We start from the raw sequence: 14,752 nt of genomic DNA on the forward strand, positions 1-14,752 counted from the left end.
TTCCATGTCATGGCAGGAAGGGCAAGAAAGATGACGGTGATGCTGCTGCTGTTGCTGATGATGATGGTGACAATGGTGATGATGGTGATAATGGTGATGATGACGGTGATGGTGATGACGATGACGGTGATGATGATGATGGTGATGCTGCTGCCGTTGCTGATGATGATGGTGATGATGGTGATGATGACGATGGTGACGATGGTGATGATGATGGTGTCGATGGTGATGATGGTGATGATGGTGATAATGGTGATGATGACAGTGATGGTGACGACGATGACGGTGATGATGATGATGGTGATGCTGCTGCGGTTGCTGCTGCTGATGGTGACGATGGTGATGATGGTGATAATGGTGATGATGATGGTGATGATGGTGATGGTGATGATGGTGACGATGATGAAGGCGATGATGACGATGGTGATGCTGCTGCTGTTGCTGATGATGATGATGGTGATGACGATGGTGATGACGATGATGGTGATGATGGTAATGATGGTGATAATGGTGATGATGACCTTGACGGTGATTGGTGATGACGATGATGATGGTGATGATGGTGATGACGGTGATGATGATGATAGTGATTATAATAAAAACAACAATTGTCACGTTCAGAGTTGTGGTAGTCGTAGAATCACTACTGGTGCTTAGTGACTGGGAGCGAGCCATGTGCTGGGCATTGCATGCTACTTTCCAGGTATCCATGTTTAATCCTCTCACCAACGCTATGAAGCCAGGACCAGTATTATCCCTGTTTTGTAGATGAGGAAACTGAGGCTCAACCATACTGCCCGTCAGAGTCCAGGTCTGTCTGAAGCCCAAGCCCACGCCCTCACTACTGTGCTCTCCTCCCTACGGTGCAGCAGGAGAATGGGACCCATAGAGGAGAACCCTGAAGAATTACAGGTACAATCCAGGTGGGGAAGTTTAGAGAGGGCTTTGAAGGGCAGGCTGAGGATTTGGGGCTTAATTTAAGCCAGTGATGGGAAACCAATTTAAGAATTCTTACCCTAGTGGAACAGGAGCCGAACTTCCTAAGGTGATTGGCAAAGGGCTGGGAGCCCTGTAGATGTGTGCTCAGGTAGAGAGACCCAGGCTGGGGTAGGAGAGGGCCAGGCAGGTTTCCAACCTCAGCGGCTTCATTGCGTGGGTGCATTTTTTACCTAATAAGCTCAGTCAGAACTGAATTCTTAGCTGGGGTGGGTGATGTGTACAGTGGGACCCCCGTATCCTCAGGTTCTGCCTCTCCTGCTTCAGAGGCAGATTCAACCATCCACGGATGGAAGGATCAAAAATATTTCCACCCCCCAAATCCAGAAAGTTTCAAAAAGTAAAACTTGAATTTGCTGCATGTAGGCAACTATTTACATAGCATTTACATTGTATTTACAACTATTTACATATCATTTACATTGTATTAGGTATTATAAGCAATCTAGAGATGATTTAAAAGTGTAAAAGATGATGTGCATAGGTTATATGCCATTTTATATAAGGGACTTGAGCATCTGTGGGTTTTGGTATCTGCGGGGAACCTGGAACCAATCCCCCATGAATTGTGAGACAACTGACTCTATCTGGTTATCCACTAGGAGCTCCATGGCCCACTTCCTGCGTGTCAGTGCAGGAACAGTGCACGGAGGAGTCTTCTACGAAGAATGTAAGGAAGACTTCAGGACCACAAGTGAAGACAGTCCACAGTGGAGAACACTCCACCTCTGCAGAGGAGCCAGGGACATTGCGCTGACACTGACGGCCAAGGCTTCCAGCAACATGCAAGGCGGAAATTCCATGATGGCAGGAAAAGGAAGACGAGGCTTGAGGCCCAGTGGGCTGCATTTCCTCTCTGCTTGTGGTCGGAGCTGTGTTCATGGTCTGTCTCCAGAGCTCGTGCTGCTCTGGGCCGGGTCGGGCTCTGATCCCCTACTCTCAGCCCTGGAATACATGCTTGCTTATGTCCTTCTAAAGCATCCATTGACCCATGTCCACGGGGCCTGCTTCTGTCTATGGCTGTAAAAATACTGCTTTCCACGGTGCTGGTCAACCTGGGGAGGGCTGCCAGCAGCGAGCCAGGCTCCACGGTCCCATCCTCCACCCCTGCACCAAGAGCTTCTCTCTGGGAGGCTGGGTGCAGAGGCTGCCCTTCGCCCACCTGGGTCCAAGCCCAGCTCAGACAGGGCAGGCATGAGTGACCTCCTGGCACCCAACTTGGGCGCCTTTCTTGATAAGGAGGAGCAAACAGCCAGACTCTGGGGCAGCCGAGAGCCTAATCTGGATTCCCAGGTGGCTGGGGCCCAGATGGGGCTTTGTACGGAGGTACATGAGCAGAAATGCTGCTCAGCCCATTGTGATCCTATTAGGAGCAGAGAAGTTAATGAATAGTGTGTTCTTTCTTGCTTTCCCTGTCTGCCTCCGGCACGTTGTGTTTATCTACTTACTTATGGAAATCCAGGCCTTCTTAGCAAGCAGAGCAGAGAAACAATGTCTTGTCTTCCTGCAACGCTGGCTCAAATCACTCTGCTCAGGCACAAGCCTTGACTGGGCTCCTTAAGACTCAATCAGATGTCCTTAACCCTTCCTCCGCCCGGACGCTTGTTGTTTTATTTGGGCTCTTTAAGGATGTGAGAAACAAAGAGCTGCTCAAGGAACAGAGAAATTCCCTGGGAAGGACTTTTATTAAATTTTATTATAAGCTTCAAGAGACACAGAGTGAGAAGAACAGCTGCAGAGTTGGGCTACAGAGTAAGGAGCTCGCCAAGGGCATTCAAAGTCAAAGACGCTATGGCTAAGCCATCTGGCCATGTTCCAAAGGTACAAAGGCTGGCTCCCGCCCTGTGGTTGTCCTGAGTGCCTCGCTTCCCCCAAGGACTCAAGTGCAGTGGGTCAGAGCGTGGGTCCAATGGTGTTGGCCAGTCTGCCACCATCTGGCAGAGTCATCTGCTGGGTAGAGCCTCCCCTGGAGGGCGCTGTGGGTGTGTATTGAGCCCAAGGGAAGATGCGTCCTGGAAAATCAGGGACAAGTGTTGGAAAATGGAACTGCCTTTATGTGATAATGACAGCAGTTACTTCTTTTTGCACATTGATCACGTCCCAACACTGTGATGAGTGTCAGGTGCAGACACCCGGAGCTGTGACAGGTGACCCCAGCGCTTAGTGACAAAACCCGCCATTAACTGTGCTTACAGATTCCAGGACTTCTGGGCAATTATGGCCTGGGCTGTCCCATGTGGCTGCAGCCAGATGTTGGCCAGGCTGCAGTCATCTAAAGGTCTGACAGCCACAGAGGAGCACACAGGCCACATTTGGTGCTGGCTCTTGGCGGGGGGCTCCGTTCCCTTCCTCGTGGACGTCTCCTGGGGCTGCCTGAGCATCTTCATTGGATGCTGGCCACCTGCCCTCAGAGCAAACCATCTGAGATCCAGGTCCAGGTGGAAGCTGGAATGGCTTTCATGGCCTGGTCCTTCTGAATTCTGGGGTCACACAGCCCTGGCTCCACACAGGAGGGCACCATCCGAGGATGTGAGCACCGGGACCCATGGCTCTTTGGGGCTCCCCGGGTTGGGGGGGGTACCACAATCTCCTCTGGTTCCCAGTGGTTACATCTCTCTCCTAGGCAATCCTGGAACTTTCCATCACTGTGTACCAGGTGCCCCTGCTTCCACTAGAATGACCTCCCTTCACTTTGAGCCCTCACCTTTGCCTCCTAGACACACCACATAGTGGGGGTGGGGAAGCAGCTGTAACAATTACAAGATGGGACATTGTGAGAAAAAGTAATACAGTGTTACCATTATAGCTGGCATAGGGGGGCATTGTTGAGAAAATAACCCATTTACCCCTGTTTTCTTTATAAGGCCCCAAAAAGGGACTTCTCCCAGGCCATAGCATGGGGGTGGGGACGGACTCGGACAAGCTCCTGAAGACTTGTGTTTTTATTCTAATAGACGCTGAATCACACAATTTTCATTCTGCTCTGGCTGTCAGGTGACTCACGCCAAATCCGCATCCCCCTGTCAGGGCCGTGGAGAGGGCAGATGAGCAGCTCTCAGAGCCGACCTTGAACCTGCTTTCTCACCACTCGGTCCTTGCACTCCCCCCAACCAAGTAGCACTGGTGTGAAACCCATCGCAGGCTCTGAGGTGTGTGAAGACAGCAGAGTCCAGGGGAAAAGCACCGCCTACTGTGTGCTACCACCCATGTGACCTTGGGCCTTAAGTAGCCTCAATGCTTATCCCTGTATCCATCAGATGCCTCCTGATGACGAGGTCTGGCTCAAGCACCATCTCCTCCAAAAACCTTTCTCTCCCACTCTCCTCCCTCCCAGGACCAAGTGTGAGTGACCCTTCCCTCCTGGGGACCCTGGGGACATCCACGTGGAGAGGAACCGAGACCCCCAGCCGAGAGCCGACAACTAGCTGTGCACGTGGACCCTGCCTTCTAATGAAAACGCTGATAGGAACTTACCTGAGAGTTAGGTTGCGAGGTGCTAGCCTCACATCCATTATTTCATTAACTCTACGATCATTCATTCATTCAAAGAGGTGTCTGCCGTGAAGGTCTGTGCCATGTACCCAGCTCCTTCTATGCTCTGAAGGCCTGATGATCAGGAACTTATATTCTAGGAAGAGAAGACGGCCATAAACTAAAGCCAAGCAAAAATTAATGCAAATTAGACATGCTCCCAGGTAGCCGTAGGCCCTGTGTAGAGATGCATCTACGTGGTTTGTGGGTGAGGCGATGGTACCCTAGCTTACCCACCGGGGAAGCCTTCCTGACACTGTGCACTTTGGTTTGAGATGTGAGTGAAAGACAGAGCTGCTTGGGTAAACATCTGGAGGAAACTGACCTGTAGGGGCCGGAAGAGCTAAGGCAGAGCCCCCGGGCCCGAGGGAAGGAGAGAAAACCAGTGAAGCCACAACAGAGACACACCGGGACAACGTTCTGTTGGTGACACACTCAGCCCCCCAGTAAGCCCTCCCACCTGCAGGTGAGGATCCCGTGCACCCACTCCTCTTCCTGCCCCACCTCCCTCTTTAGAGGCGCTGCCGTCCTGACTCGCTTCTCAGTGGACGCCGGGCCCTGAGTCTTACTTTCACCGTGTCTGTCTGAACGTGGTAAGTTATTTCTCTCTTTATAAAACTGTCCACTTTATAAACATGTGACTCTTTCTGCAACCTGCTTATTTTCTCAACATTATATTCATGAGGATAGTATATGTTGTTATACATAATCCCAGGTCATTTATTTTCTCTGTAAAGTGTCTTGTTGTATGAATATACTACAATTTATCCATTTTCCTCTTGGTGGATTTCTGCTGTTTCTGATTCTTTTCTTATATCAGACTAATTTGAACTGCAATGACGGATCCTGTATGGGGTTCCTTATCACTTGTTTAAAGGTTGAGTACAAGACTATGAATGAAATTGCTGGGTGGTGGGAAATACGCATCTCACATTGACCGGTTATTGATAAATTTCGCTCCAGAGCAGTGGTACAAACGCATTCTCTTGCCAGGGGCAGGTGTGTCTCATCGTTCACATCTTCCCCACCCCTTGGGACTGTGTACCCTTTTAATTTCCTGATGGGTGTTGTCTCAGTCTGCTTGGGCTGCTGAAAGAATGTGCTATAAGGATGCCACAGACTGCGTGGCTTATAAACAACAAAAATTAATTTCTCACAGCTCTGGAGGCTGGAAGTCCAGCCCCATGTCAGCCCGGTCAGGGACTGAGAGCCATTCTCCAGGTTGCAGATGGCTGAGTCCTTGCTGCATCCTCACAGGGTGGAAGGGGTGAGGGAGATCCAGGGCCTCTTTTATAAGGACACTAATCCCATTCATGGGGGCTCCACCCTCATGACCTCATCACCTCCTAAAGGCCCCACCTTCTAATACCATCACATTGGGGGTTAGGATCTCAGTATATAAATTTGGGGAAGATACAGACATTCAGAAGACAGATAGCAGGTATGAAACTGTAACTCACTGAGATTGTAAAATGTATTTCCTGAATTATTAGTGAGTTTGGATTTTTTTGATATGTTTATTCAATATTCTAGTTTCTTTTTCTGTGAAACACTTCCTCACATCCTTTGGCTTTCTTTCTCCTGTGGTTCTTTGTCCTGTGGATCAGTGGGAGTTCTCTCTGCAGTCTGAGGTCTGATCTTTCATCAGTGATACACGTGGCAAATATCTTCTTCCAGGTGTGGTCTTTGTTTACAGTGTCTTTTCTTTAAATGAAGGTTTTGATTTTTAATGCCATTGAATGTATTCATATTTTCCACTGTGACTTGTGTAGTTTAAGGCTAATGTAAAAATGCATTATTCACCCTGAAGTCATAAAGATACTTTCCTCTATTTTCTTCTAATATCTGAAGTTCTGCATCTGTCATTTGCCAATGTCACATGATCTTATTTGGGTCACTTTTATAGTAAATCATTATTTCTGCTGAGGCAAAATGCTCCCGGATGTTCTGAGCCCTTTCTTCTTCCATATGAAGTTAGAATCAACTTGATGTAGTCTATGAAGAGCCCTGACAGCATTTTGACTGGGCTTCCTTCAGCTCTGGGGATGAGTCTGGGAAAAGGGACGTATGTTCCTTACTGAGCCTGCTTCTCTACACACGTGTATCTCCCTCCATTTATTTAGCTTTTTAAAAATGTCCTTAATCAAGATTCATATTTTTGTCCTCAATTAAGTCTTATGCTTCTTTTGCTAAATTTATTCTTCAGTATCTTGTAATATTTTTTCATTTTTGTAATCACCATTTTTTGTTATTGTTTTCTGTACACAAAAATGAAATTTTTTATTGCTCTTGCACTTATAATTTCTCATTTAATAATTTATCTGTAGATTCCTTTGGTTATCTATTTTTCTCATAGTATTTTCTATGAATAAGGAGAGTTCTGGCTCTTCCTTTTTTAATTCTTGTGACTTGTATTTCCCTTTATCTTAGGATTTCTTTCCCAGCATTTTTCTCTGACCTGCCTCTTAAAGCCTCACATGCAGGTGATCAGGGCATGAGGCTGAAGTGCTCTGGCCAGCAGACCTGAGGGCAGTGCCCTCAGGACACACAGGTGGAGACTCCCCGCTGCTACTGGTTACTCAGGGAGAAGTCAGGACTGGAGACAGAGCTGGAAATCGTACTCTGGATGTGACGGAGGAAGCTCCTGGCGTGGATGGTAATGAGAAGGAGGTAAGGATTGACAGGTTGGAGCATACAACATACTAACATTTGGAAAGAAAAATCTAAGAAGGAGAAAAAGATGATGAGAGAGATGATGACCAGCCAGGCTAGGGCAATTCCTTAGGGATCAATAAAGAGAGGTTGGAAAGCAAGAGTCAGCAAGGTGGCACCAAGGGTCAATGAGAGGTCCTCCCCCAATCTCCTAACGCAACATGGAGGCAAACATCAGTGATGCCAGTGGGCAGGTTAGCTTTTGTCAAAGTACACACCCGGCTTTGTCCTTGGGCAGTGGAGATGACTCAATAGGACCCGAGCTGAGGGAGGTTCCTTTGATGAATCTGGCTCTAAGTCTTTACTTCCCCCTCCCCAAGTAGCAGCTGCTAGGAATTTGTCTGTACATGGATGGCACCCTCCCTACACTGCCAATAATTGATGAGAACCCTAGATTTGGGGAAGGGGCAGGGAGCGAGATTTGTTGTAGGAAATGCTAATCCAGGCAAGAATTTTTCTTATAAGAGAGAAAGGGGAGGAGAAGTAAAGGAGGTAGGTCATATGCTTAATTCCTTCATCTTTTATTATTTATTATACATTTAACATATTGATGCATTTTCATTTTTAAGAGATTCTAGAAATATATGGGGGAAAAGTAGAATGTCTCTTTCAACTCATGCCCTCCCTCTTATGTACCCATCTGGCCAGATGCCATCAAACTATCCCACCTGGTGTGCACCCTCATGTTCTCTCTCCTTCCTCACCTCCTCCCCCATGGATGTGTATATATTGATATATGCATTCTAGTATTAGTGGGATCATATTTTACCCTTTCTATAACTTGCTTTTTTTCACTTAACAATACATCTTATTAATTTTGCAAGTCAGTCTTGTAGATGTAGCTCCATTTTTTTTTAAGACAATTTTTTTTAAGCAGATATTCATTTTTAATTATTTATTTATTTATTTTTGGCTGTGTTGGGTCTTCGTTTCTGTGCGAGGGCTTTCTCCAGTTGCGGCGAGCCGGGGCCTCTCCTCATCGCGGTGCGCGGGCCTCTCACTATCGCGGCCCCTCTTGTTGCAGAGCACAGGCTCCAGACGCACAGGCTCAGTAGTTGTGGCTCACGGGCCCAGCTGCTCCGCGGCACGCGGGATCCTCCCAGACCAGGGCTGGAACCCGTGTCCCCTGCATCGGCAGGCAGACTCCCAACCACTGCGCCACCAGGGAAGCCCCGTAGCTCCATTTTTACCTACTTTAAGATTCCATTGATTGGATCTGACATGATTAATTTAACTATTTTCCTCTTGATGATTGTTTAAATTGTTTTCATGATTTGCTACTACAGATAATGCTGTGAAGCATTTCTTTTTACATGCATGATACATGTCTCGTGCACATGAGTTGGTTCTTTTTTACATAGATTCCTAAAATGTAAATACTGGATCAGAGACTATGCATCTTCAATTCTGCTTGACTGATAAACTGCCCTGTTAAAAGGCTTTATCAGTGCACCCTTCCCCCAAATTCAAAGACAGTGCATCCTGCCTGACAGTTCTTGTTATGATTTTTTTTATGCTTTTCCCCTAATATAATAAGTGAAAAACAATCTTTAGTTTGTATTTGAGAATAGTTTAATGTGTTTGTTGGCCATTGTGTTTCATGTTCAGCAAATTTACACTTCATATTCTTTGGCTATTTTCTACTGGGTTGTCTTTTTCACGTTGATTTGAATCTTCTCTAAGTTCTGAATATTAATCTTTTGCTGTTTCTATTGAAAATATTTTTGTCATTCTGTCAGCTGCCAATTACCTTTGTATATTTTGTCATTTATTGCAGGGAATTTGTCAGTCTTTTCCCATATGGTTTCTAATTGTTTCATATCACTAAGCTTTCACCTGCCAACAGTCATATAGATATTTTAAGACATTTTTAATCAAATTGAAATGTATTTACATATACTATAAGTTATGATCCATCTATACTGTTTTTAGCAAGTGGAAAGTGAATCATCCCAGCATGATTTATGAGGTAGACTCAGAACGTACTGACTGGCAATGCCCACTTTTATTATCTATTAATTTAATCTTATGTGCAAATTCCCTGATGTGTCCATTTGTTTCTAGATCATCTATTCTGTTCCATCATGTATTTGTGTTGCATTAATATCATGATGCTCTTATTATTCTAACTTTGTGTCCCATCAAGTAGGGCAAACTCACATCCACAAATGCCCACGGTGTATCTTTTCAAAATGATACTGGCCATTCCCATACACTTACTGTCCATACAAACTGAAGAATCAAGCCATCTGTCTCCATGATAAAACCTATCAGATTTGCTAGACATGTAGATAGAATGCATGGATTCTTGAGGAGAAATGACATCTTTATGACGTTGAGTCTTGTCATGGGTGGAAGACCCTTGTTAGTTTGCCAAACCACTTTTCCTGGATTCGGGGTGGGTGACACGTCTACCCTCCCTCACGTTCAGGTGTCACTGCATGAGTAGATCCAGACAACGGAAACTTGAGCTACCTCTGTCGGCCCAGAGAAACCCACCGCACTGGGCCCCACCATCTCTTCCATCTTCCCCCACCTGTGTGCAGAGCCCATCAAGGGAACCTGGGGCCATAGGATGTCAGAGCTGCAAGGTGGAAGGATTCTGGGTCCCTGGATGGCCACATGGATGGCCACATCCTGGAAACCCACACAAAACGATTATTTAAGCAAGAAAAAAAACTTATATTTTGCTAAGCCACTGAGATTTTTGGATTGTTGACTATAGTGTTGTTCTATTCTGATCAATCATATATGTCCCTTCTATTCAGGCCAATTTTCATTTTTTTTTCAGCAGGTTAGTATCATCTGGAATTCTTTTATACGATTATTTTGGCTGTGAATAGAATGTTTTTACTTCTATCTCATTTTCTGTTTGGTTGTTGCTGGTTCTAGAAAAACCATTGATTTTCGTAGGTTGATATATTCAGTCCCAGGTTCCTGAACTCTCATGACCGGTTGGAGCAATTTACCAGTTTATACTTCTGCATTCTTGTAGAAAAGAACATTCTCATATACATAATGTTATATTTCTTATGGGTTTTTTTCCCATTTTTACACTGGTTAGAATCTTTGGCACAATATTAAACAGTGATGTATAGTGACCATCCTTGCTGAACGGACTTTTAGAAAATATCACTAATGTTTCACTATTAAGTATGATGCTTGCTTCAGTTTTCTGGTAAATACATTTTATCAAGATAAGAGTGTTTCATTACTGTCTTTGTTTTCTAAGTGGTTTTTATCAGGAATGAGTATTGACTTTTATCAAACACTTCTTCAGTATCTAATGAAATCATTAAAGTTTCTCCTTTATTATCTTAGTGTAACAACAACTTTGATAGGTTTTTCTAAACACTGTTATAGTCCTGTGGTTAACTTATTGTGGTTGTAATGCGTTATTCTAATACCTTGTTGATCTTGATATTAAATACGATTTAGGATTTATTTATCTGTTTAAAGTGGACATGAGTATATATTTTTCTTCCTGTGCCTACTTGTCTAATTGTGGTGTCTTACTTATAGCAACTATTTGAATGGAATAAGTATCTATCCCTCTTTTCCTATTCTCAGAATTTATAAATCTTGTGATTTAATAAATGTGTACGGGCATTTGATGTAAATGTATATATCTTTCCTTTTAGCTACTACTGTTTACAGATTTTATTTATATATATGTGTGTGTGATATAGCTATAGAATCCATTTCTTAAATATTTACTTCTTATCAAAGTTATGTAATATGTGGTTTTAAAAGCTGTAAAATTCTACAACTCTCTTATGCCATCATAGCAGCCCCCTGCACCCCTACTTTCTCTGCCTGCTCCCCAGAGGTAATTACTTAATCTATTTTAGCTGTTTCTTTTAAGATTTCATATGTCTAAGTAATGCATTTTTACTGCCATTTTTGATTCATCATTATTAGATATTAACTACTCTCTTCCTATCAAAGAAGTTGGGGATTTATTTTCTTATGATCTCCCTAAAACCTACATACACACTTTCCCCCCAACCAAACTCTATTGCCTGCATATAATAACTCCAGGATAGGTTTATACTCAATATTTACATAATTTTGAGTATGTAAACATTTCTATATATGAGCCATGTATAAAGTTATTTACTGTTTTATAATATTTTTCACTTGTTCTTAAGTTAATAATGATGGCCTTCCTCATTTCTAAAATAATTAGTCCCAAATTCACCCCCAGATCTGTATAACCCTCTCCACACATTTGAGTCAAGGAAGGGTTTCTCTATGGAATTATCACACACACACACATGAGCACACTCATGCACAAATGCATATGCCATAATATAACCACCTAATAAATTGTCACAAGTAGACAGACCCATGTACCCACACCTCAGGGCAAAAAATAGAACATTACCATTATCCAAAAAAATCTCTCATGACTTCTTTCCATGATTAACCCCCCTCCCTAAACTTAAACCATTAGCTTGGATTCTGACACTACAGATGCTTATGCCGTTTCTAACACACACATGGGCACACACACAAGCACGGGTATGCACATGTGTGCCTGTGTCTGTATTCTTTCACTCAAAATAATGTTGTTGAGAGCCATCCATGTTGTTCCATGTAACTACAGCTTGTTATTTCATAATTGCTCTCATATATGACTGCAGAAGTTTGCCATGATGTATTAAACCACTTTACTGTGATGGGCATTCAAGATATTTCCAATTGTTGACACAAAAAACAATGGGGCATATTATGCATGCCCACTGGTGTTTCTGATGTTCATTCAAAAATTATCTCTTATAAATGACATAAGTTTTAGTGATTTATCACTCACATGTAGATCTAAGACATATCTGGAATTGCTTCTTGTATATGATGTTAGGTAGGAAATCAAAATATATATTTTTTCCATATAGGTATCCAATGACTCAGAACTACTCTTTAAAAAAATATTCTGTCCAAACTCCACAAGAGGGACATTTTTGTCACTAATCAAGGCACCCATAACATATCTAGGGCCCAGGTTAAAAGTATAAATGAAGGCTCTCAAAGTGTAGTTGTAAATATTTAAATGTTGTAAGTCAAGCAAACAAATTATTACATAAAATATACTATATCACCCTATATTGACACATGCACACTTTTCTTTCTTCATATTTCTATTTAATAAAATAGATTTCCATGTAAGCATTAGTTTAGACATAAATTCTACTACATATTATTTGTATTAGCATTTAGTTTAAAACATTTTCCAATGTTCATATTAATTATTTTGACCAGAGTTATTTTAAAGTGTATTGTTTAATTTCCACATGTATAAAGATTTCCTAGTTATCTTTTTGTTATTAATTTATCATTTCAGCACTTTGATATGATAATTTTTCCATTATCTTATGGCTTCCATTTTCTCTTAAGAAATTAGCTGTTAGTTTTCATTGTTTCTTTGAAGGAATTCTCATTATTTTTTTGTTTGCTTGTTTTTTAATTTTATTTTTGTGACTTTTAAACCTTTCTTTTTGTCTTTGGTTTCCAGAATTTTTTGATATTGTGATTAACTGTGACTTTATTTTTATTTATTCTGCCTAGATTTTACATTTGGTATGAAAATATTTATACTCATGTTTGGAAAATCTTTATCCTTATTGTTTTCAATATTGATCCCTTACAATATTATTTTCCTCTCCTCTTGGAACTTCAGTTACACGTATGTCAAACTTTTACACCATATCCCCTCTGTCTTTTATTGCTTTTAAGTATCGTTTAAATACTTTTATGGCTAAGTACATGCCTGAGTATTTTCTTCTGATCTGTCTTCCAGTTTTCTAATTTTCTTTTTAGCTGTGTCTAATTTTGAATTAAAATCCTTCCCTTAAATTATTAATTCCCTTTGCTTTTTAAAAACAATTCTATATTTTCCATTTGTTTTATTTTATTAGTCACCAATTTACCACATAAATTATTAATCTTGTCTTTTATTTCTTTGGGTATAGCAAATATATTTATTTGAAAGTTTACATGATAATTCATTATCTAAATTCCCTATGAACATGTTCTGTTTTAACTTTTGTTTCTTTTGGTTTTGGGTCATGTTGTCTTTTAGTAAATGCTGGGCACTGAATGTGAAAAATTGTAGAGATTATTTAATGTTCCGGACAGTATTGTCTTCCTCCAGAGAGGAATTCTATTTGCTTCTGGCCAGCAGCTAGGCTGGAAACACTAGTAATCTCAAAGCCTTATCAATGCATGGATTTAGAGAGTTTGATCCTGGTCTCCTACATTTTAGGGCCCTCTCTTTCCAGTGGGCTCCTACTTCTAAGGTATATTCCTTTGGGGCACTAACCCAAAGTTAAGGGGAGCATTTCCAAACTCCTTTCTTAGGCGGGACTCCTCAGGAAATGGGTTCTGAGATACAGGTGTGTGTGCAGTTTTATTGGGAGAGTTCTTGGGAAAGATTCTGAGACAACAGGGAAGTTGGGTCAGGTAAAGGGAGAAGCTGAACTGGGATGCAGGTACAGCAGAAGCCTCGGCTGATCCCATAGGGGGATCTGCAGCTACAGTGCCCTTAGTAGTTGTCCTCTATTTAGGCGAAGGATCCAAGTCTTTATCTTCCATCAACCAGGCAATGGATCTGTACTGCGCCAGTGAGGACTTGTAGCCCTGGACAAAGCAGGTCCCTTCAGCTAAGAGCACTTCATCTGTACCCTGTCAGCAGCCAACACTCCTGAAAGCTGGGGAGTGAGTCAGAGGTTGAAAAGCTTCATCTACAAAAGGCCAGAGAGTCAATATTTAAGCCTGTGCAGCCCATGTGGGATGTCTCACAACTACTCATCTTTGTTGCTGTGGTATGAAGGCAGCCACAGGCTGTATGTAACCAATGGGCTTAACTCTGTTCCAGTAAAACTTTATCTACAAGAACAGGCAGTGAGTTGTATTTGGATCATGGGCCATCATTTGCTGACCCTGGCCTTGGTCACAGAAGGAGGCTTAGTTGCCCATAACATCATCCTTTTCACCCCCTGTTCTGAGCAGGCTCTGGGTGCTGATATCTTGATTCTGTCCCCCTGTTCCAGCTGTCAGCTTAAAGCTCCCATCTGCCTCCCAGCCTCTCACTTGCTTTTTCCAGATTTGGCAAATGCCTCTGGAGTGGTGCTACCCAATACAGTAGCCACTAGTCACATCTAGGTATTTAGATTTAAGTTAACTAAAATTAAACAAACTCTAAAATTCAGTTTCTTGGCCACAGTAGCCATGCTTCAAGTATTCAATGGCCACCTGTGGCTCATGGCTACCATATTGGACAAAGGAAATGTAGAACCTCTTCATCATCAGAAAAGTTCTGTTGGACAGTGCTGGTCCAGAGAAAATGCCTCATGTGCCAGGATAACCTCCATGAGTTTCTCCTTCTCCCACACCTTGGCTGCATCATACTTCTCTCCCTTGATATCTCTCTGATAACTTCAAGCTTATTTTTTTTAATATTTTGTTCTGCTTTCTTAGTTGTTTTCAACAAGAACGCTGGTCCTCGTTTTTT

General features: G+C 42.7%; 1 protein-coding gene across 1 annotated transcript in view; it reads left to right on the plus strand.

Annotated features, from left to right (window-relative positions):
- Positions 1–279: 279 nt before the first annotated feature.
- The window catches only part of LOC130709210 (ESX-1 secretion-associated protein EspK-like), a gene marked incomplete at its 3' end in the record, with an annotated part of 145,171 nt that continues 130,698 nt past the window's right edge, over positions 280–14,752 (plus strand). The window contains exon 1 of the mRNA XM_057556529.1: positions 280–339. Within this exon, the coding sequence (XP_057412512.1) occupies positions 280–339 (60 nt within the window). The remainder of the gene's footprint in view (positions 340–14,752) is intronic.

This window comes from Balaenoptera acutorostrata, chromosome 11, assembly GCF_949987535.1.
Source record: "Balaenoptera acutorostrata chromosome 11, mBalAcu1.1, whole genome shotgun sequence".
NCBI classification, from domain to species: Eukaryota; Metazoa; Chordata; class Mammalia; order Artiodactyla; family Balaenopteridae; genus Balaenoptera; species Balaenoptera acutorostrata.